Below are 22,195 nucleotides of genomic sequence, written 5' to 3' on the forward strand. Positions count from 1 at the left end.
CTTCTCTCTCACATGCACACCCCAAGGAACCATTCTCCGGCTTTTACCAAAAGCAGACACTCAGATCAGTTTGTAAAACAGACTCTTCCTGGGGGTTAAAACAAATATTACAGGAATCTGGGACACAAATACACGCCATCCTTAACTTACATACATTCAAAACATCTATAAACTAGACAACTAAAGGTGTGTATATGTAGGTGAATATCCATCTGTTCCTTAGGAACAGACATAGCTAAGCGGAGTTAGCTTAAAGCCAAACCCCCACCCCAAGTGAGCCCAACTCCCAATAGCAGCATGGCTTAACCTAGGCAATAACCAAAACCTAAGTGCTGTGAGGCAGCAAAACCCACTATTACAACAGTCTAAGCTGTACAGCCATGGCAAAAGTTTTAATAATGACACAAGTATTGGTTTTCACAAAGTTTGCTGCTTCAGTGTTTTTAGACCTTTTTGTCAGATGTTACTATGGTATACTGAAGTAAAATTACAAGCATTTCATAAGTGTCAAAGGCTTTTATTGACACATATACCTATACATATCTTATTATACATGTACAGACATATAATATATATATATACCACATAACATGTAGATATATACATTTGAATAAGGTTGAATTCTTTTGGCGTGTGAGAGGAAACCCAAACAAGCACAGGAGAATATACAAACTTTACACAGTGCCTTAGAGGGCATTGAACCCACGACCTCAGTGCATTACACTATCTGCGCTGCCCTTTTAGATGTTTGGACTATTTGAACCCAGCTTCCAATTTTAGTATATGTGCTGCCAAAGCGAGCACACTATATAAAATTATAACACTAACAATATATCTACATTTTGTTATTATTAGATGGTGGCTTGCGATCTAAATATATGGAAACCGGCACAATGGGGAGGTCCACCATGCAAGACTCGCTCCCCACCCCTGCCCAGACACTGAACGGGGTAGCGGGAGAAACCGTGCCACCACTCAGCTCCACCTCCAGCCAGTGAATAGCTGCCAGCTCTAATGGGGCAAGCAAGCTGTCCTGCCTAAGTCTTGTTAAATAATGCTACTAAGCTATAGCAGTTTGTTCTTCAATAAACTATTAGCGCGCTGGTTATGTGCGTGAACATACTTTCTCCCTTGGGAGCTGTAGGACGCGGCTCTCCTCTTGTGATAAAATAGAGAATGGAGAGCAGTCGTCAGCTCCTTACATGTGTGACAACCGCGGCTGTCACGCCACCCCTGCTAGTCAGGGTTGATGGTCATACTTACCACTACTGCGGACGGGATGCTGGGTGGAGGGGGGCTAGCGGGGGACCCGGACACTAGTCTCAGTAAACTGTGGCGGGCCCCCGCTGAGTCAGATGACTCATTGTAAAATAGAGCACCCCTCCAGGGATGCCGGACACAGGCTTCAGTAGTTGTGTTGACTCCCTTCCCGGCGGCTCCCACGTAGCAGGCAGATTGACACAGTAAACAGTCTGCCTATCCTCAAGCTTGTAGTTTAAAAAAAACATATAAAAATATAGGAAAAAGGCTGGAGACAGCAAAGGTCTCTCCCGGGCACATTTCTAAAATTGGGGCTGATGGGGCAAGAGGGGGAGGAGGTAGTCACACTTCTAAATTAAAGTGCCAGGCTCTACTCTATCACCGTCTATACCCCCACTGCCTATGCTCCAGTGCCTCCTAGTGGATGAAGGAGAAAATAACATTGATCTGGACCCTGCCTCAACTAAGTTTCTCTTGGGGTGCAGTGTTCGCAAATACGCGCTGTAGCGCATATTTTACCCGCTATCTGGCAGTGGGGACTCACTTTTTTAAAGTCCCTGGGGATGCGCTGTGCTGTGGCCAATCCCTGACAGCTGGCTGCAGCACAGAGCGTCCCCCTGCAGAGACAGACATAACGCTGTCTGTTAAGAGCAGCCAATGAGAGTCAGATAGACTCTCATTGGATGCTGCTGTGGAAAGCCGTGCTGGGATCAAGTGTCTGATCCCAGCATCGGCACAGCGTCCGTGCCCGGCGCTGGGACAGTGTTTGTTCCCAGCGCCGGGTAAGCCACCGCGGCGCGTACCTGGTAAAGGGACCGCCTGGTCCCTTCCACCAGTGTCGGCGGGAGAAGCTTGGCTCCGGGCGCGAGCTGAGCGGAGCTCGCTGCCCGGAAGCCAAGTAGCGGCGGTGATTTGGCACTGGCCGCAGAGCTTTTGGCTCGCGGTCCAGCAGCCAATAGGAGGCAGACGCGGCGAGCCAATCGCGGCTCACTGCATCATAGCCCTGCCCACTCACGGCGTCTTGAATAGACGCTGCTGAGCGGGAACATTCAGTCCGGCGGCGGAGGGGAGGAGTGAAGACCTCCCGAAGACAAGTGAAGAGTGGCATGGCAACAGTTCCGGCGGCCGCGCAAGAGGCCAGAAGACGGCGTGATCAAGAAGGAAGAGGCGGCGCGATGAAGGGAGAGGCGGCGCCGCTGGCCAGGACGAGCCAGCGGCAGAACACTGAAGCTGAGGACCGTAGAGGACTGCGGGGATGGAAAGTAAAGAGCTATCGAAGCTCCCCCCCCCCCCGCAGCCTCTTCCACCGTGCGGGTAGACGGCCTTGGGCCACCGTTATTTACCCCTCCCTAGACCACCAGGATTGTCGGGCACTAGGCCCGTGGCATAAATTCAGGCAATAGGCCTGTGGGTATATAGGCGGGCACAAGGCCCGGGCTACATAGGGGGCATTAGGCCCAATTTAAGGTATCTGCTCCCCCTCCCAAATAGGTGTGTGACCTGGGCATTAGGCCCAGGTCACTAAAGGGCAAATAGGTGGGTCCCCAGTAGTTGACCCACCAATTTGCCCTTTAGTGACCTGGGCCTAATGCCCAGGTCACTCCTATTTGGGAGGGAGCTACCTCCACTACATAGGGGGTCTGAGAGGCATATGGGGGACTCCTGGGGGCACTGCATAGGAGGACTACTCCAGGGGGCACTGCATAGGGGGACTACTGGGGGCACTGCATAGGGGGACTACTCCAGGGGGCACTGCATAGGGGGACTACTCCAGGGGGCACTGCATGGGGGGACTACTACTGTGGGCAATGCATTGGGGGACTACTACTGGGGGCAATGCATAAAGGGACTAAAGGGCATTAATGTGCGGCATAATTTCTAAGGGGTATTACTGCATGGCATAATGTGTAAAGGCTGGGCATTGCTGTGTGGCATAAGGTGTAAAGACCGGGCATTGCTGTGTGGCATAATGTGTAAAGGGCATTAATGTGTGGCATAATGTGTAAAGACTGGGCATTTATCCTTTGATAAATATGCCTATTACCTAAAGCGTTATTCATAGGTTAACCATACTATCGCTTTAAAATGGGACACATGAATTAATTACAAAGGTTCTGTGACTGGCTGACTTCATGCCTGGATTTCACCTGGTTTTAATGAGCCACAGAACCTGTGTAATCCATGAGTGTCCCAGTTTAAAGTGATGATATTGTAAACCTACTTATTCACTAAGGGTTTTGTGAACAGACAAGTCATATTACCTGAAAGATCGTGGAGGAATTAAAACATGCATTTAAGGGGCTTGTGGGGATATCTGATGCTGTTGGGGGTATCAGATGGGCATTTTAGGGGGATGTGGGGAGCTATAAAGCATAAATTATGATGGGACCCAGAAATGGTCAGGTAGGACCCCATTTTTTTTAAAGTGGTGGGTCCCTGGGACCCACAAATTTTGTCACTCACTGTGATCACTGGGGTGTATGGAAATGATTGGCCCGGTAATTGCAAAAATAGTTCAATGCTCTTTGCAAACAGGCATTTTTTCAGATCCACTAAAGGAAGGAATTGTTAGACCACTTCTTAAAAAACCTAATTTAGACCCCGACTGCATGACCAACTATAGACCAGTATCAAACCTTCCTTTTCTAGGAAAGGTCATTGAGAAAGTAGTGGCAATGCAACTGGAAACCCGCCTGTCTACCCATGATATTTATGCATTCCAGTCAGGATTCAGGAGAAGACGTAGCACTGAAACAGCCCTGGTATGTGTGCTTAATGATTTTCTAATGGCAAGAGACAGAGGTGATTGTTCAATCTTAATCCTTTTGGATCTTTCAGCAGCATTTGATACTGAGGACCATGGGATTCTAATTGAGTGCCTGAAAAATTTCTGTGGACTGGTTGGTACAGTTCTTAGCTGGTTCAAATAATTTCTGACCGGCAGGTCACAGAGAGTTTCTTCTGGAGTAAACTCTTCATCACCAGTGCCACTTCCATGCGGTGTCCCACAGGGTTCTATACTATCTCCCAAGCATTTTGCAGTATACATGCTACCATTGGGTGAAATAATCAGACGTCATGGCCTGGTGTACCACTGCTATGCAGATGATACACAACTGTACCTGTCCTTTCCTGAAGGTACAAAGGACCCCATAACAACCCTAAATGGCTGCCTAGCTGAGCTTCAGGAGTAGATGAGTGCCAGTTGGCTGCGACTGAACCCTGATAAAACAGAGGTCCTTATGATAGGTCATAAGTCAGGGCTACAGCATAGCCAACCAACAGGACTTACGCTTTGGGGATCAGAATTACAAAACACTGAACATCTGCAGAATCTTGGTGTTGTTCTGGATAGTGGCTTGACACTTAAACATCAGGTATCAGCCGCAATCAAATCCTCATTCTTTCATCTGAGGAACATTGCCAGAATCAAGCACTTAATTCCCTCAGAAGATCTGCCTAAAGTCATACATGCATTTATATCATCACGCCTAGACTACTGCAACACCCTCTACCTTGGACTTCCAGCAAAAGAATTGCACCGCTTGCAGATGGTACAAAACACAGCTGCCAGGCTATTAGCCAACCAGCCCCGTTCCAGCCACATAACACCCACTCTCTACTCCCTTCACTGGCTGCCCTGTCAGATGGCGAATTGTTTTAAAAATTGGATTACTAACTTACAAAGCCCTACATGACCATGGCCCAAGGTACCTACAGCAGCTTTCGATTCCGTATCGTCCCACACGAGTACTGCGTTCCGTTGAGGAAGGGCTATTAACAGTACCTAGAATCTCCCGGAATTCGTCTGGGGGTCGAGCTTTCAGTTTTAGGGCTCCAACCTTATGGAACTCACTTCCCCACATAGTTCGAGAGGCCTCCACTCTAGCATCCTTCAAAAATAGACTCAAGACTTACCTCTTCACAAAGCATTTCACTAATGTCCCTTGTTTAAGCTTATTTTGTATTTTGTACTGTAAAGGCAAATGTAAAGCACTTTGAGTCCTTTAGGAGAAAAGCGCTATATAAATAAAATTATTATTATTATAAGTTTCAAGTTGAACACCCACTATAAATTAACATGGATATGTACAAAAAACAAAGCGAAATTAACAAGTAATGATATTAAATGATCCACACAATTTATTGAATAAAATTATATTCTATATCTGACAAGAAGAGCTTAATAAATGCAAAATATTCAGGAGAAAGACCAGTCTAAAATATATTAAATTACACTTAAAAATTCCAGTAACCAGATATGATTTTTATGATAATCTTATTTTGTAACAAAATTCCATATGTAAACTTCATAAAGTTGTTCAAACTAACTGAAATTTACATATGAAACGTTACCTATAAAGTGCAGCGTTTGGCTGTAATGCTGACGTTTAAAAACATTACTACGGAATTTAAAAAAAAGAAGTATATTTATAGGGTATGTTGGCTGTATACAAGCACACCCCCCTATATTTGTACTTCATCATCAAAAATGGCAGTCAGGTACATTAAAGTGATTTTAGTCTATAGTGTGAGACCCGCTAAGCTTTTATTTTTTTGTCACTACTCAGTAAAATGTCTTCTAAGAAGGCCACCTCAGCAATGACTTTTGTACCTATTGGAGCTTCCTGCATACTGCGAACATGATCAACTGCCCTCTGAAGCATTTCATCCCTCTCTTCACGTTCTCCTTTAATTTCATCCCTATCTACTTCCCCCTCTACATACTGCAATATGTAATTCCTGATTGTGTCTCCTGTCTCCAGCAGGGTCTTTCGAATACAAGGCAGATCTCCTAGGCTTGCCATGCTCAGCATGTGTATTAAGGCTTGGCAGATTTGTGCACGTAAGCTAGCACAATATTTGAATTCCAGAAAATCTTCAGTGTCCTCACTCTTTTGCAATGCTGTAACCAAAGAATTCCAGATATTGCAGTATTGTTCAATTGTTCCATATTGTTCTCTTCTTGAAGGCGTGGAAAGAGCCATTGCCGATTTAATCCGGACTTTAAAATTCTTACACGATTTCACAACAGTGGTGAGAGCATTATAAGCGTCCGCTGTCCATACAGCTTTACCTAGAACACAGAGATTTTTCAGTTTTCAAAGTATCAGCTGAGACTACCTAGTTAATAGGTACCACTAAATTGTAGGTATTGTCTGCATTCTACAGTATAATTACTGAAACAAGTAAAAAGTTGTCCAGTTAAAATATGCCAGCGTTTTATGAGAACACAAGAAGTGGTTTGCCCTACTTTTTTATTCATTTGATATGTTTAATGTAACCAAAACAAATTGCATCAATTGAACCACTTATTTCGACAGTATAATTAAAAGATAAAATGAGAGTTATGGTAAGAACTTACCTTTGTTAACGCTCTTTCTTCGAAGGCCATAGGGTCCACAGGGAGACCTTGGGGTGTAGGTGATGGATCTGGATCCTGGGCACCACGCAGTTAAAGCTTTTAGCTCCCAGGATTCACTGGTCCATCCTGTCTATACCCCGCTCCCGAGCCAGAGGCACCTCAGTTGGTAAGTAGCCAAAGACCGGAGGAGGAAAGAGAAAGAAGGAAGACTGGAACACAAGATTCATACTCACACTCACAGAGGATACGGGAAACCGGTGACCAGTAAGATAGCCCGCATGAAGCCAGGTGCGTCAGGGCGGGTGCCCTGTGAACCCTATGGACTTCGAAGAAAGAGTTAACAAAGGTAAGTTCTTACCAGAACTCACATTTTCTTCTTTAGGGTCCATAGGCTCCACAGGGAGACCTTGGGGATGTCCCAAAGCAGTCCTTTTAACGGTGGGGACGCTCCTGAGCTGAAAGGAGAATCCAGCGCCCAAAGGAAGCATCCTGAGAGGCAAAGATATCAAATGCACAGAACCTTTGCAAGGTCTGAATGGTAGAGCACGTGGCTGCCTTACAAAGAGGAACAGCCGACGCGCCACGGCGAGCCGCCCACGAGTGGCCCACAGACAGAGTTGAATGAGCAGTAACAGAAGCCGGAACAGGCAGGCCTGCCTGTGTGTAAGCCTCTGAGATAGTCATACGAAGCCATCTGGCCAATGTTTGTTTATTGGCTGGCCATCCCTTCTTGTGAAATCCATACAGCACAAACAAGGAGTCCGATTTCCGAAGGGAACTGGTACGGTCCACATAAATCCTGGGAGCGTGGACCACATCCAATAAGGCCTCACCAGCCGAGAGATCTGTTGACTGAAAGGCCGGTACAATAATTTCCTGATTAATATGGAAATTAGACACCACTTTAGGAAGAAACTCAGGGCGAGTGCGAAGCACAGCCCTGTCCTGGTGAAATATCAGAAAGGGGGGACGACAGGAGAGCGCCCTCAATTCTGACACCCTCCTGGCAGATGCAAAAGCCAGAAGAAAAAGAAAGTCTTCGCTGTGAACCACTTGAGTTCCACAGAATCCAAGGGTTCAAATGGAGGACCCTGGGGGGGCACGAAGAACTACTGACAAATCCCACGGAGTCACTGGAGGGACAAAGGGAGGTTGAATCCGGAGAACACCCTGGAGGAAGGTGTGGACATCCGGTAGTGGAGCAAGTCTACGCTGGAACCAAATGGATAGAGCAGAGACATGCACTTTCAGTGAAGCAAGGCGAAGTTCAAGGTCCAATCCAGCTTGAAGGAAGGCCAGGACTCTGGAAATCCTAAACACTTGAGGATCGTAGGTTCTGGTACGACGCCATTGGAAATATGTACGCCACACTCTGTGGTAGATCCGAGCAGTGGCTGGCTTACGCGCTCTGAGCATAGTTTTGACTATAGAGCTAGAGAATCCTTTGGACCTCAGGAGGGATGTCTCAGGAGCCACGCCATCCAAGACAGACGACCCAGGTCCGGGTAAAGGCAAGGACCCTGAGACAACAGGTCCGGATGTTGAGAAAGCAGGAACGGAATTCCGATGGACAAACGCCGAAGATCTGAGTACCAGTGATGGCTGGGCCAAGCTGGAGCCCCCAGCAGGACAGTACCTCCATCTTGTTTGAACTTCCGCAGGACTCGAGGAAAAAGGGAGACCAAAGGGAACAGGTACGCAACTGAAAGGTCCACTTCACTGACAATGTGTCTATGAAGGTTGCTTCAGCATCTCTTGTTCTGGACCTGTACACTAGCAGTTTGTAATTGTGTCGGGAGGCCATGAGGTCCCCCTCTGGGAGGCCCCATCTGCTCACTAGGAGTCAAAACACCTCTAGGTGAAGAGACCATTCCCCGGGATGCACGTCGTAATGGCTGAGGAAGTCTGCTTCCCAATTGAGAATTCCTGGAATGAACACTACAGAAATGACCGGGAGGCGATCCCCGGCCCATGTCAGAATGTGTGACACGACTGTCATTGCTGCCCAACGCCGATCGTCTCCTTGATGATTGATGCAAGCCACTGTTGTGGCATTGTTGAACTGAACCTGGACAGGTTTTTCGTGAAGTATGTGCTGGGCCAGTTTGAGGGCCCTGTAGACAGCTCGAAGTTCCAATATGTTGTTTGGCAGGGTTGATTTGACTGATGTCCAACAGCCCTGAAAGGAGTGCGGACTGGTCACTGTGTCCCAGCCCCGGAGACTGGTGCCCGTTGTTAGGATTACCCAGTCCAGGTTCCAAAAGGGGCAACCGTTGGTTAGATGAGATATCTGTACCCACCAAGACAGACGCACCTCCGGAGAGAGCCCCATCATCTGAGCTCCGATCCGACGGGGTAACCCGTTCCACCTGGTAAGGACCAGCCTTTGCAAAGGCCTGGAATGGAACCGAGCATATTCCACCATGTCGAAGGTGGACACCATGGATCCCAGAACCGGCATTACCAAGTGGATCGACACTCACTCAGTGACTGTGGAGACTTCTGCGCACTTGTAGTTGAAGTGTGGAGATCTTGCCTGATGTCAGAAAGATTCTCTGATCCTGAGGATCCAGCAGTGCTCCTAGATGAATCATTGAGGGATTCAGGGAGGACATTTTCCAGTTGACTAACCATCCGTGCTTGTGAAGGAAAGCAATGGTTAGCTGAAGATGGCTTTAAAGCACCTCTGGGGAACCTGCTAAGAGCAGGTGGTCATACAGATATGGTAGCAGTCGGATACCCAGACCACGCAGGTGGGCCGCCGTGATAGCCATAATTTTGGTAAACACCCTTGGAGCTGTGGACAGCAGAGCCTGAAATTGGAAGTGTTGCTGTAGTACAGCAAACCGGATATATAACGCTGATGAGAGGACGCCATTGGTACGCATCCTGAATATCTAGCGTTACCATAAAGTCCCCAGGCTCCATAGCTAGGATGATGGAGCGTAGGGTAGACCGATGAGACCCATTCGGCTTCTGGGCCAGAAAGAGAGTACAATAATAACCAGTCTCTGGCTGAGATAGTGGGACTGGCATAATTACCCCTGCTTGCCGCCAGGACTGTATAGCTTTCTGGATTTGGAAGGCCTTGTTCGGGTCTGACCTGTGTAGAAAAACTGGTGGGGAGACCGTCTGAGAAATGAGAGGCCACTTCTCTTACCCAAGCCTCCCCACTCTGGGAACCCCCATGTGGTTCAGGCTGAGGGTTTATCCTCGGGTTTTGAATCAAGGTGTCTGGTGTTCCAGGTCTGCTTGGTTCTGGGTTTGGCAGCGTTGAGGCCGACTGGACTTAAAAGATGTAGTCTGAGGCCTTGTAGTGGAAGTAGCTGAAGGCAGAAATGCCATTTTTGACGCTGCCAACGTGGTTACAATCTTGTCAAAGTCAGGGCTAAACAAGATTTCTCCATTATAGGGTAACGCTTCAAGGCCTTTCTTGGAATCCGTATCTGCCTTCCATGAGCGCAGCCACAGAGTACAGCGGGCAGATACAGTCGCAGCTGAAACTCTGGAGGTTAGGAGACTGGCATCCAATGTTGCTTCTCCAATAATGGAAGCTGCATCTCGAATGTGAGTAACAAGAGACATCTGATCCCTGGAAGCTTCTGAGGGTAGAGAGTCCTCAATGGCATCAGCACAGCTTTCTATAGCGTTAGCCGCCCATGAAATAGCCCTGGTTGGACGGGCAACAGCCCTTGAAAGAGAGTACCTCGATTTCAGGCAAGCTTCCACCTTCCTAACCGTAGGATCCTTCATGGAAGTAACTGTAGTAATAGGTAACGTAGCGCTTGTAATCGAACGTGGAAAATGGGAATCCACCGCAGGGAGTGTTCCCCAATTTTCCCAGAGCCACAGGAAAAAGGTAATATGAGGTCAGACATTTTTGTGGTTCAAAACCTCTTACCAGGCTGCAGACATGTGTTCAGCTAGTTGATCCGATAGAGGGAATTCTGCTGAAGCTACTTTCGGTCGTTTAAACAGAGGGTGCTTGGATTTAGGAGCTGGCTTGTCATCTTCTATTAATAAGATGGATCTGACAGCTCGCACAAAGGCAGGAATATTAATTTATGACCGACTCTCATCATCCTCCGGAGAGGAGCCAGGGTTAGAGAGATCAGCAACTATGCGTGGACTGTGACGATAACACAGGACGTGTAAAGGGTTTACTGGGTAAAGGCTTCCCACCTTGCAACATGGTTTGAAAGGCATTAGATGTAGCCATCAGACTCTGTACGGAGTTAGAGAGTACGTCTACACATGGTGGGGGTACAGGAGGTACCTGTATCGCCTGAACTTGACGTGACAACCCCAAAGGGGGCATTACATCCTTCTGTGATAACCCCATTGGGGAAAGTACAGCCGGAACCGCTAGGCGGTCTGCAATAATGGCCAGTACCTGAGCACAGGTTATATGTAGCACTTATGAAATCTTCCTCACTTAAGCCTGCAGCCCATAACTTGCCTGATAGCAGTATGGGGGCAGATGCCTGTTAATACTCCTGCCTTTCCTAGACATAGCTGCAGAGTAAATATCACACAATATGGCACTGGGTATAATGCAACCACCGTGTATGTAGGATACTAGTAGGAAGCAATATACTGGTCCTGTCTTATCCCTGGGTAGGCTGCAGGAGCACACAGCCCAAATATAGCACAGTGCAACGAATATATATGACAAAACCTCACAAATACTTAGTTCTATAAATATGAGGCACAGGATAACCCCTGAATACACCTGTATGTTAAGGTAATAGTCCGAGAAAAACACTGGTCCTGACTGATGCTTGGATAAGCTGCAGGAGCCCACTGCCTAAGTATGGCACAGTGCAGTACACAACAGTATGTGTCAGACCTCACATATATTATCTGTTATATATATATATATGTGAGTTAAAAAAACCACCTTAACTACACCTGTATAAGGGCAGAATTAGAGGTATAGATATATGATGACAGTTAGGAAAAAAAAGACACAGACAGGCAGCGCTAGCATAAGTCACATACAATTCAGAAAGTATACTGCAAAGTGGCACTACAATCAACTGCCCAGAGTGTCTGGGAAAGCTATAGTGCTGCATACACCAACCGAAGGGAGATGTATGCAGGGTGACTGGACCACGCGCTGTCCTGAGAATTCTGCGACTAAAATGGCCGCCGGAGACCTCAGAGGGGGCGTGACCACAGGAGGAAACAGCTCAGCAAAGCCAAACTGCAGTGGAGCTGAGGGGAGGAGCTGCTAAAATTGGAAAGCCATCTTCCCTGGCTGACGATTAATCCCTGGGACGCTGGTTCTCACACCAACGATGTCCCTGGTGGTATAGTGGAGCGCAGGGTATGGAAGGCCTGCGTCCACACTCAGCACCTCCGGTCTGTCCCCTGGCACCCGAGGTAGATCTGCCAATACGCGCCTTACCTGTCCCTGTGTGTCCGGCCGCAGTCTGGATTATCCCACGGGGCCCAGCTAGCACAGACCCCGGGGTCCTGCCGAGATCCCCAGATCGGTACTGGTGTCGCGGAGCCGGCAGGGTGATGGAGCCGCAGCGCAGACCTCCTATGGACAGTCTGCTGCTGCACGCTCTGAAGATAGAAGAAAAAAAATCAAATCATAAAATAAAAATAGCTTTGGGGCTAAGCAGCCCCCCTGCGTTAACAGTGACTCGACTCCGGCCGTGCACCAACTAAAACTGAAGTGCTTCTGGCTCGGGGCGGGGTATAGGGAGGATGTACCAGTGCATCATGGGAGCCAAAAGCTTTAACTGCGTGGTGCCCGGGATCCAGATCTATCACCTACATCCCAAGGGCTCCCTGTGGAGCCTATGGACCCTGAAGAAGAAATGTGATTTACTGTGTAGAACAACTTATATTGTGTGTACATATTAGAATGGATCATATAACACCAGCAAATTTACATATATAATTCCAGTGGCTCACCAAGTGGAAGGGCGGTGTTTTTGAACACATTTCCTAAAGCATAGCATGCATTCCATTTGACTTTCATGGTGCCATCTCCGAGAACAGTAGCAATAAGGGCCTGAATTGAGCTCTCAATGCTTTCACAGAACCTGGGTTTTACAATGTGGTACGGCTGCAGAAAGTGGAGCAGGTTTCCTAAAGCCCGAACAGCATTGCACTTCACCTGAAATAAAAATAAAAGTATAATTATTTTTGAGCCTTTAAAAGTTGTCAAACACAAGTTAAGAAGATGAAACGCATAGCTGAAAAATGTTACTTAATAAAAAAAAAAAAAAGAAACAGTGTATATTGGAGAGCCCTTTCCTCATCATCTACTACAATGAAAATAAAACCATTTAGTAATGTTCAGGTTCAAGTGTAAAAATTAAAAACAACTTGTTCTTCAATTATTTCAAATCTAATATATGTACCTTATCTTTGTCTTTGGAAGCCTCAGTTGCTGACCTCAGCATTTTCAGGAGCAGCAGATCTGAAAATTCTTCCTGAAAACTATTCCCCATAGATTCCCTGAAAGAAAAGTCAGTAAAAAAATAACTCAGAATGTTTTAGTGGTATTTTATTTTGTTAATAAAGGTGTATAAGAGTACCTACATATTAACGATTAATGTGTCCGTAAGATTACCCAGAGACCAGGCTGCCTTGGCCCGAACATTTGGAGATTTGTCATTAAGAGTCATCAAAATTGCATTAGCTGTATCTGCTACAAACATGACATCCTACAACAGACAAGAGTCATCAAGGTTAGTTCACTAAAACACAAACAGAAATAATAAAAGAATTACAAGATGTAGCTGCTCCCTAGCCTATGGATTTAGCCTGTATTCCAACCAGGGCCCTATGTGTAGTTTGCTTGTTCTCCCTGTGTCTGTTTGGGATTCCTACAGATACTCTAGTTTCCTCTCGAGGCAAAAATATACAGGTAGATTAAATTACTTCTGTCAAAATGATCTCGAATGTGTTTATTTGTGTGGAAGAAAATGTAGATAAAGTTCCTAAGTGGTAGGACCAGGGGTGGATTGGGCCACCTGGAACTCGGGAGAGATCCCGCTGGGCCGGACACCTGTGGTTTGCCGCTGCTCCACACTGTTGTGGGGCCAGCTGCCTTGATCGGAGCTCAGGCAGCGTATACAGTTCAAAGAAGCACGGTCTGTAATCTCCATAAGCCACTGCAATAAAGTTATTTTTGTATTTTGGCGCAATGCGCATGACGTCATGCGCACCGCACTGCTGAGAAGCAGAGACTGCTGGAGGGGAAGCAATAGAAAGTACCAACAGGTAGGGTTCTGAGATGGGCCTGGAGGGGAGCACCACAAAGACGCCAATTACGGTAAGTGAGGCTGCTTCTGGGCTGGCATAGAAGTGTGTGCGCGCCCGCTGGGGACTCTCAAAGGCTCAAAGCACGCCCTCTGACTCACACTAGCCAGGCTGGCTGGCTTGCAGGAATCACAACAATAATAACAGAGATGACCCTCCCCTATCCGCCCCCATCTGATACTCCTTCTGTACTTTTCTTTCTCTATTCTTTATTCTTTTTGTTATTCAATATACATTCAGGTTCATAAATATTGGGACATTGACAGAATTTTCATATTTTGGCCTCTATTCACTACCACAATGGCTTTGAAATGAAACAAACAAGATGTGCTTTAACTGCAGACTTTCAGATTTAATTTGAGGGTAATTACATCCAAATCAGGTGAACGGTGTAGGAATTACAACGGTTTCTATATGTGCCTCCCACTTTTTAAGGGGCCAAAGTAATGGGCTATCAACTCAAAAGCTATTTCATGGACAGGTGTGGGCTTTCCGTCGTTATTTCATTATCAATTAAGCAGGTAAAAGGTCTGGAGTTGATTCTAGGTGTGACATTTGCATTTGGAATCAGTTGCTGTCGACTCTCAATATGAGATCCAAAGAGCTGTCACTATCAGTGAAGCAAGCCATCATTAGGCTGAAAAATCAAAACAAACCCATCAGAGAGAGAGCAAAAACATTAGCTGTGGCCAAATCAACTGTTTGGAATATTCTTAAAAAGAAAGTACGCACCAGAGAGCTCAGCAACACCAAAAGAGCCGGAAGACCATGGAAAACAACTGTGGTGGATGACAGAAGAATTATTTCCCTGGTGAAGAAAAACCCCTTCACAACAGTTGGCCAAATCAAGAACACTCTCCAGGAGGTAGGTGTATATGTGTCAAAGTCAACAATCAAGCGAATACTTCACAAGAGTGAATATAGAGGGTTCACCACAAGATGTAAACCATTGATGAGCCACAAAAACAGGAAGACCAGATTAGAGTTTGCTAAAAAAGCCATTACAGTTCTGGAACAACATCCTATGGACAGATGAGACAAAGATTAACTTGTACCAGAGTGATGGGAAGAGAAGAGTATGGAGAAGGAAAGGAACTGCTCATGATCCAAAACATACCACCTCATCAGTGAAGCATGGTGGTGGTAGAGTCATGGCATGGGCATGTATGGCTGCCAATGGAACTGGTTCCCTTGTATTTATTGATGATGTGACTGCTGACAAAAACAGCAGAATGAATTCTGAAGTGTTTCGGGCAATATTATATGCTCATATTCAGTCAAATCATTCAGAACTCATTGGACGGCGCTTCACAGTGCAGATGGACAATGACCCGAAGCATACTGCAAAAGCAACCAAAGAGTTTTTTTAAGGCTAAAAATTGTCAAGTCAATCCCCTGACCTGAATCCGATTGAGCATGCATTTCACTTGATGAAGACAAAACTGAAGGGAAAATGCCCCAAGAACAAGCAGGAACTGAAGGCCTGGCAGAGCATCACCAGGGATGAAACCCAGCGACTGGTGATGTCTATGCGTTCCAGACTTCAGGCTGTAATTGTCTGCAAAGGATTTGAAACAAAGTATTAAAAAGTGAAAGTTAGATTTAGGATTGTTTAGTTTGTCCCATTACTTTTGGCCCCTTAAAAAGTGGGAGGCACATATAGAAACCGTTGTAATTCCTACACCGTTCACCTGATTTGGATGTAATTACCCTCAAATTAAATCTGAAAGTCTGCAGTTAAAGAACATCTTGTTTGTTTCATTTCAAAGCCATTGTGGTGGTGAATAGAGGCCAAAATATGAAAATTCTGTCAATGTCCCAATATTTATGCACCTGACTGTAGTTATTGTGTTTTTCTATAACGTTCATACTGGTTTCCAATTTGTATACATTTTGAAATGGATTTACTAGTTTTTTCATGATTCTGTATATCTGTATGTTTTCTTTTTGGAACCTTTAATAAAATATGAGATATGGTAAGAACTTACCCTTGTTATCTCTATTTCTACGAAGTCCATAGGGTTCCACAGGATACCTTGGGGTATAGGTGTGACGTCAGTCGCAGGGCACCAAAGAGTTAAGCTTTCAGCCTCCCAGGATGCACTAGGTCCCCCTCCTATACCCCGCCCCCGGGCCAAGGCACCTCAGTTAGTTACCAAGCCATAGGCCGGAGGAGGAGAAGGAAGAGAGAGAACAAAGATCTGGACACATACAAGAATCACATTCTCACCAGAGGGAGACGGAAAACCGGTGACCAGAGCAAAGCCCATCTGCAGCACAGGTGCGACAGGGCGGGAGTCCTGTGGAACCCTATGGACTTCGTAGAAATAGAGATAACAAGGGTAAGTTCTTACCATATCTCATATTTTCTACTTCAGGGTCCATAGGGTATCCACAGGATACCTTGGGGATGTCCCAAAGCAGTATCCTTTAAGGGTGGGGACGCTCCTGTGCAGAAAGGAGAATCCGCCGCCCGAAGGAAGCATCCTGAGAGGCGAAGGTGTCAAACCTGTAATACCTCACGAAGGTATGGACAGAAGACCACGTAGCAGCCTTGCAGATCTGAACTGCCGAGGCACCACGTCGAGCTGCCCACGAATGACCCACAGACCTAGTGGAATGAGCCTTCAGAGAAGGAGGGACCGGTAGGCCTTCATGAAGATAAGCTTCAGAAATAGCCATACGGATCCAGGCTGCCAAAGTTTGCTTTGAAGCAGGCCAACCCTTTTTACAGAAGCCATAGAGGACAACAAAGCGTCCGACTTCCTAAACAAAGAAGTGCGGTCAACATAAGTCCTTAAGGCCCGCACAACATCCAAAGAGGCCTCACCCACGGAAAGACCCGGTGAGTTAAAGGCCGGAACAACTATTTCCTCGTTAACATGAAACTGGGAAACAACTTTGGGAAGAAACTCGGGCCGAGTGCGGAGCACTGCCCTGTTCCCATGAAAAACCAAGAAAGGGGGTCTACAAGAAAGAGCCCCTAACTCAGAAACACGTCTGGCTGAAGCAACGGCCAGAAGGAAAACAGTCTTAGCTGTTAGCCATTTAATATCCACTGAGCCCAGTGGTTCAAACGGCGGTCCTTGGAGAGCCCTCAGGACCACAGCCAAATCCCAAGGCGCCACAGGTGGAACAAAGGGCGGCTGAATACGGAGAACACCTTGCATAAAGGTGCGCACATCCGGGATTGTAGCAATCCTACGGTGAAACCAGACAGATAGGGCCGAAACCTGTACCTTCAAAGAAGCAAGGCGAAGCCCATGATCTAGTCCGGCTTGCAGGAAGGCGAGAATCCGAGACAGACGAAACTCCCGCGGTGCATAACCTCTCGGTCGACACCACTGGAAGAACGTATGCCACACGCGATGGTATATCCTCGCGGAAGACGGTTTCCGAGCTCGTAACATGGTACGCACCACAGAGCTGGAAAACCCCCAGGACCTCAGCATGGCCGTCTCAACAGCCACGCCGCCAAAGACAGCCGAGTCAGGTCCGGGTGAAGACAAGGACCCTGAGACAGAAGGTCCGGTCGTAGCGGCAACCGCAGAGGACTGTCCACGGACAGACCCTGAAGGTCTGAGAACCAGTGCCGTCTGGGCCACGCGGGAGCTATCAACAGGAGCGTCCCTCCTTCCTGTTTGAATTTCCGGATTACCCGTGGAAGAAGGGAGACCGGAGGGAACAGGTATGGGAACCTGAACGTCCACCGGACGGACAGAGCATCCACCAGAGACGCCCCTTCGTCTCTTGTGCGAGACCCGTACACCGGCAACTTGTTGTTGTGCCGGGACGCCATGAGGTCGATTTCTGGAAGACCCCACCTGTCCACCAGTAGTTGAAAAACGTCCGGGTGCAGGGACCATTCCCCTGGATGAACGTCCTGGCGACTTAGAAAGTCCGCCTCCCAATTTAGCACTCCCGGGATGAAGACCGCTGATATGGCCGGAAGATTGCGCTCCGCCCAAACCAGGATCCGAGAGACCTCTACGAGAGCCGCCCGACTGCGAGTTCCTCCTTGCCTGTTTATGTAGGCCACGGTGGTAGCATTGTCCGACTGGACCTGCACCGGGTGACCCTGGAGAAACCGCTGTGCCGCAAGGAGAGCATTGAAGACCGCACGGAGTTCCAAGATATTTATTGGAAGCTCCGCTTCTGTCGGCGTCCACCTGCCCTGGAACAAGTGTGGACCCGAAACTGCTCCCCAGCCCCGAAGACTGGCGTCCGTTGTCAACAGGACCCAATTTGGAACCCAGAACGGACGTCCCTTGTTGAGGTGGGTCGTCTTTAACCACCACGCAAGGGACAGGCGAACCTCCGGGGTGAGCACAATCGTCTGGAACTTCAGAGACTGAGGCAGCCCGTTCCACTTGGACAGGATCAGGTGCTGCAGAGGTCTGGAGCGAAACTGGGCGTATTCCACCATGTCGAACACCGACACCATGGAGCCCAGTAACCTCATCGCCGAGTGTAAGGACACCCGGCGGCTGTGCAGACAACTGCGCACCCTTGACTGTAAAGCAGAGATCTTGTCCTCCGTCACGAAGATCCTTTGCTGTCCCGAGTCCAATAAGGCTCCAAGATGCAGAATCCTCCGAGACGGGATTAGAGTGGACTTCTGCCAGTTGATTAGCCAGCCGTGCCGTTGCAGCAGTGCAATGGTCAGGTCCAAGTGGTGTAACAGGAGCTCTGGAGATCCTGCCACCAATAACAGGTCGTCCAAGTACGGCAACATGCGGACTCCTTGCAGCCGCAGAGAAGCCGCCATGACCGCCATAGCGTCCTGTATGTCCAATGACACCATGTAGTCCCCAGGTTCCAGCGCCAGAATGATGGACCGTAGGGTCTCCATCCGAAACTTCGGGACCCGCAAAGACTTGTTGAGAGCTTTGAGGTTGAGAATCGGACGATATGACCCATTGGGTTTCTGTACCAAAAATAGATTTGAATAGAAACCCTGGCCCCTCTGGGAGAATGGAACAGGCACTATAACTCCAGCCTGGAGCATAGTGTGCAATACCTTCCGCAGCTCCGTAGCCTTGTTCCGGTCTGATGGTAGACCCGTGGTGAAGAATCGAGCCGGGGGTCTGTGCCGGAAGGAGAGGGCGTACCCGTGAGAGACCACCTCCAGAACCCAAGTGTCTGTCGTAGTGAACGACCAACACCGGGAGAACTGCAGCAGGCGGCCTCCCACCCTGGGATCCCCCAAGGGGAGACCCAGACCGTCAGGCCGCAGGCTTGTCATCTGGCTTGGGGGCCGGACGTCTGGTACTCCATGCCTGTTTCCGGGGCTTGACCGATTTCTTAGGGCCAGCCTGTCGAGGAAACGACTGTGGTTTGGGCCTGCCCTGGGCCCTAGATGACCGAAAGGACGATGGTCCAGAACCAGAAGGAGCAGCGGCCGACGGGAGACAAGCAGATTTGGCTGCCGCCAGCATGGCCACAATCTTATCCAGATCCGGACCGAAGAGAACTTCTCCGGTAAACGGCAACGCTTCCAGACCTTTCTTGGATCTGCGTCCGCCTTCCAGGATCGCAGCCACAAGGTGCGACGAGCAGCTACCGCTGCTGAAGAAATTCTAGACACCAGAGTACTAATGTCTAGAGCCGCCTCGTTGATGTAGGTGGCCGAATCACGGAGATTGCCAATCAACTCCGCCTGTTCGGCCGGACAGTCGGATTCAAAAGAAGCCTCTAATGAATCCGCCCAGCGCTCCATCGCTCTGGCAACCCAGCAAATGGCCATAGCCGGCCGTGCTGCCCCCCCTGCAAGGGAATAAGCGGACTTCAGGCAGATTTCTACCTTGCGGTCCGTAGCATCCTTAAGGGAGGACATGGATGGCATCGGCAATGTGGCACTACGGACAAGACGGGTCACGTGGGAATCCACCTGTGGAGGGGATTCACACTTAGCAAAATAATTATCCGCGAACGGATAAGCCACCGCCAGGCGTCTCTGCGGCTGGTATCTTTTGCCAGGTTGTTTCCACGCCTCCTCTAAATGGTCCACCAACTGACCCGAAAGAGGAAAGACTGTGGCATCGCCCTTCACATCTTTGAAAAAGGCATACTTAGATTTAGCCGCTGGGGGAACTTCGTCCTCAATCACCAAGGCTGTGCGGACCGCCCGAATAAGTCCAGGAATATATACTTTGGACTTAGCATCAGCGTCCTTAGTATGGAGAGGTTCCTGATCGTAAGGATCCAGAATCTCCCCATCATCAGACGTCCCTTCGTCATCCTCATAAGGAGCGGACAGAGACGCCACCGGCCTTTTATGAGGCCGCATCACAGACTCCCCTTGCAACACATCCGACAAGTGCTGTACAGAACTCGTCAGGGAGTTAACCCACGCTGGCTCCTGAGAACCCGGGAGCGGGGAAATAGGGAGACTGTGGGGTACCACCAATTGTCGTGGGAACCCCTGCATGGGTGACGACACCACAGACTGCTGGGACAAACCCATCGGAGTAAACGCGGGCTGCGGAGCTAACTGGCCCACTAAAGCTGTTAACGCCTGAGCGAAACAAGCCCAGGGCGGCTCCTGTACCGGTGCTGTAACCGTAATAGGCCGCGCCATGGACAAACACTGCCGGCAAAGGCCCTCCGCGCTACCCTCCCCCTCCGCTAACGGTACTTTGCACGTGGTACACTGTAGCCGGAGGGGAAAATCACTTTCAGACATGATGGCACCACGTATGTGACCTCTCTCACCAATTAAGTATTAAATAGGCGAGAGACCACCCTGCAGCACCGCACCGCAAGGGCTTTAGCAGAAAGAACAGGGACAGTAATAAAGCTGACAGTTTAGAGAAGAAAAGTTACAGGCAGCGCTAGCACAGTCACATACTATGCAGAGAAATAACAATTCCTGCACTAACAGCGCTGATCACTCAACTACACAGACACAGGGCCTGGTAGGACACAGCGCTGCATACACAGACCTGAGCCACAGCGGAGGAGAGGTATGCGGGGGGACCCAGACCACGATGCTTCCTTCCAGACTTCCAGCAGCGTTCACCATGCGTTGCAGAGAAGATGGCCGCCGAGGAGCAGAGAGAAGCTGGCCTGGGGGAGGAGCGCTGACACAGGACCAGTCAGCACAGTGCAGAGAGGGCTGTGTGCAGCGGGGGAGGCGCCGGCTGTGAGACAGGGAAGGCGCGCTCCCCTGGCATGCATTTAACCCCTAGGACGCCGCAGCGCTACCGCTCTGCTGCGGTCCGCTGTCCCAGGGGGTAGTGGAAGCGCAGGTTGGTCGCCTGGCTCCACGCTGCAGCCAGTCCCCAGGGAGCCCCCTGCCTGGGGACTTAGGACCATGTGATCAGCGGGGACCCACCGCGGGACCCCGCTGCTTACCTCTGTCCCCCTTGAATCCGGCCATGGTCCGGAGCATCTGGGGTCACCGCTAGCTGTGACCCCAGACGCCCACCAGCATCCCCGGATCAGTACCGGCGTTCTGGTACCGGCGGGGTGTAGGGAAGACAGCATGGACGTCAGGACTGACTGTCCATGCTGTTCATCCAGATGTGCAGCCACAGCTGCATGAAGAAAAAGCTTCAGGGGCTCTTCTAGCCCCCACTCCAACAGGTGCACCCGACTCCGGCCGGGCACCAAACTAAACTGGGGTGCCTTGGCCCGGGGGCGGGGTATAGGAGGGGGACCTAGTGCATCCTGGGAGGCTGAAAGCTTAACTCTTTGGTGCCCTGCGACTGACGTCACACCTATACCCCAAGGTATCCTGTGGATACCCTATGGATCCTGAAGTAGAAAAACAGATTGCACAAAAAAAACACAAAAAACAATAATAACAGAGTACTCTATTATTAATGTATTTGAGCTAGAACAAGACCCTGATCAGGAACAAGTTGTGAGTCGTGCTGGAGGGACGGGTTACAGCATCAGCTACAGTATATATAAGCGAGTTCTGCTGCCAACTTCCTCCTTCCAATAGTCCTGAATTCAGGGCTCTATCACCTCTTTCCTGCCCCTGTCACCCCTCTCTCCTGTCCTGGCCCTGTCACCTCTGATCTGTTCCGGTCACCTCTGTCCTGGACCTGTCACCTCTGTCGTGCCTCACTGTCCAGTCCCTGTCACCCCTCTCCTATCCTCTCTGGTCTGTCCTGGCATTGTCCTGATCCTGTCACCTCTGTCCTGGCCCTGTCACCTTTGTCCTGTCCTGCTCTGTCACCTCTTTACTGCCATAACCACACTGTTGTGTCTGTCACCTCTGTCCTGTCCCTGTCCCCACTCTCCTGTCCCCGTCACCTCTGGACTGCGGGTTGGAAA

The 22,195-nt window shown here is 48.9% G+C and overlaps 1 protein-coding gene across 1 annotated transcript in view; it reads right to left on the reverse strand.

Moving 5' to 3' along the window:
• Nucleotides 1-2,884: 2,884 nt before the first annotated feature.
• The window catches only part of HEATR6 (HEAT repeat containing 6), a 99,698-nt gene continuing 80,387 nt past the window's right edge, over nt 2,885-22,195 (reverse strand). The window contains exons 17-20 of the mRNA XM_088451149.1: nt 13,187-13,311; nt 13,006-13,102; nt 12,554-12,758; nt 2,885-6,337 (exon numbers count right to left, since the gene is read on the reverse strand). Coding sequence (XP_088307275.1) covers nt 5,802-6,337; nt 12,554-12,758; nt 13,006-13,102; nt 13,187-13,311 — 963 coding nt within the window. The 3' untranslated portion in view covers nt 2,885-5,801. The remainder of the gene's footprint in view (nt 6,338-12,553; nt 12,759-13,005; nt 13,103-13,186; nt 13,312-22,195) is intronic.

Source organism: Taudactylus pleione, unplaced genomic scaffold (genome assembly GCF_031769625.1).
Source record: "Taudactylus pleione unplaced genomic scaffold, aTauple2 ptg000538l, whole genome shotgun sequence".
Taxonomy (NCBI): Eukaryota; Metazoa; Chordata; class Amphibia; order Anura; family Myobatrachidae; genus Taudactylus; species Taudactylus pleione.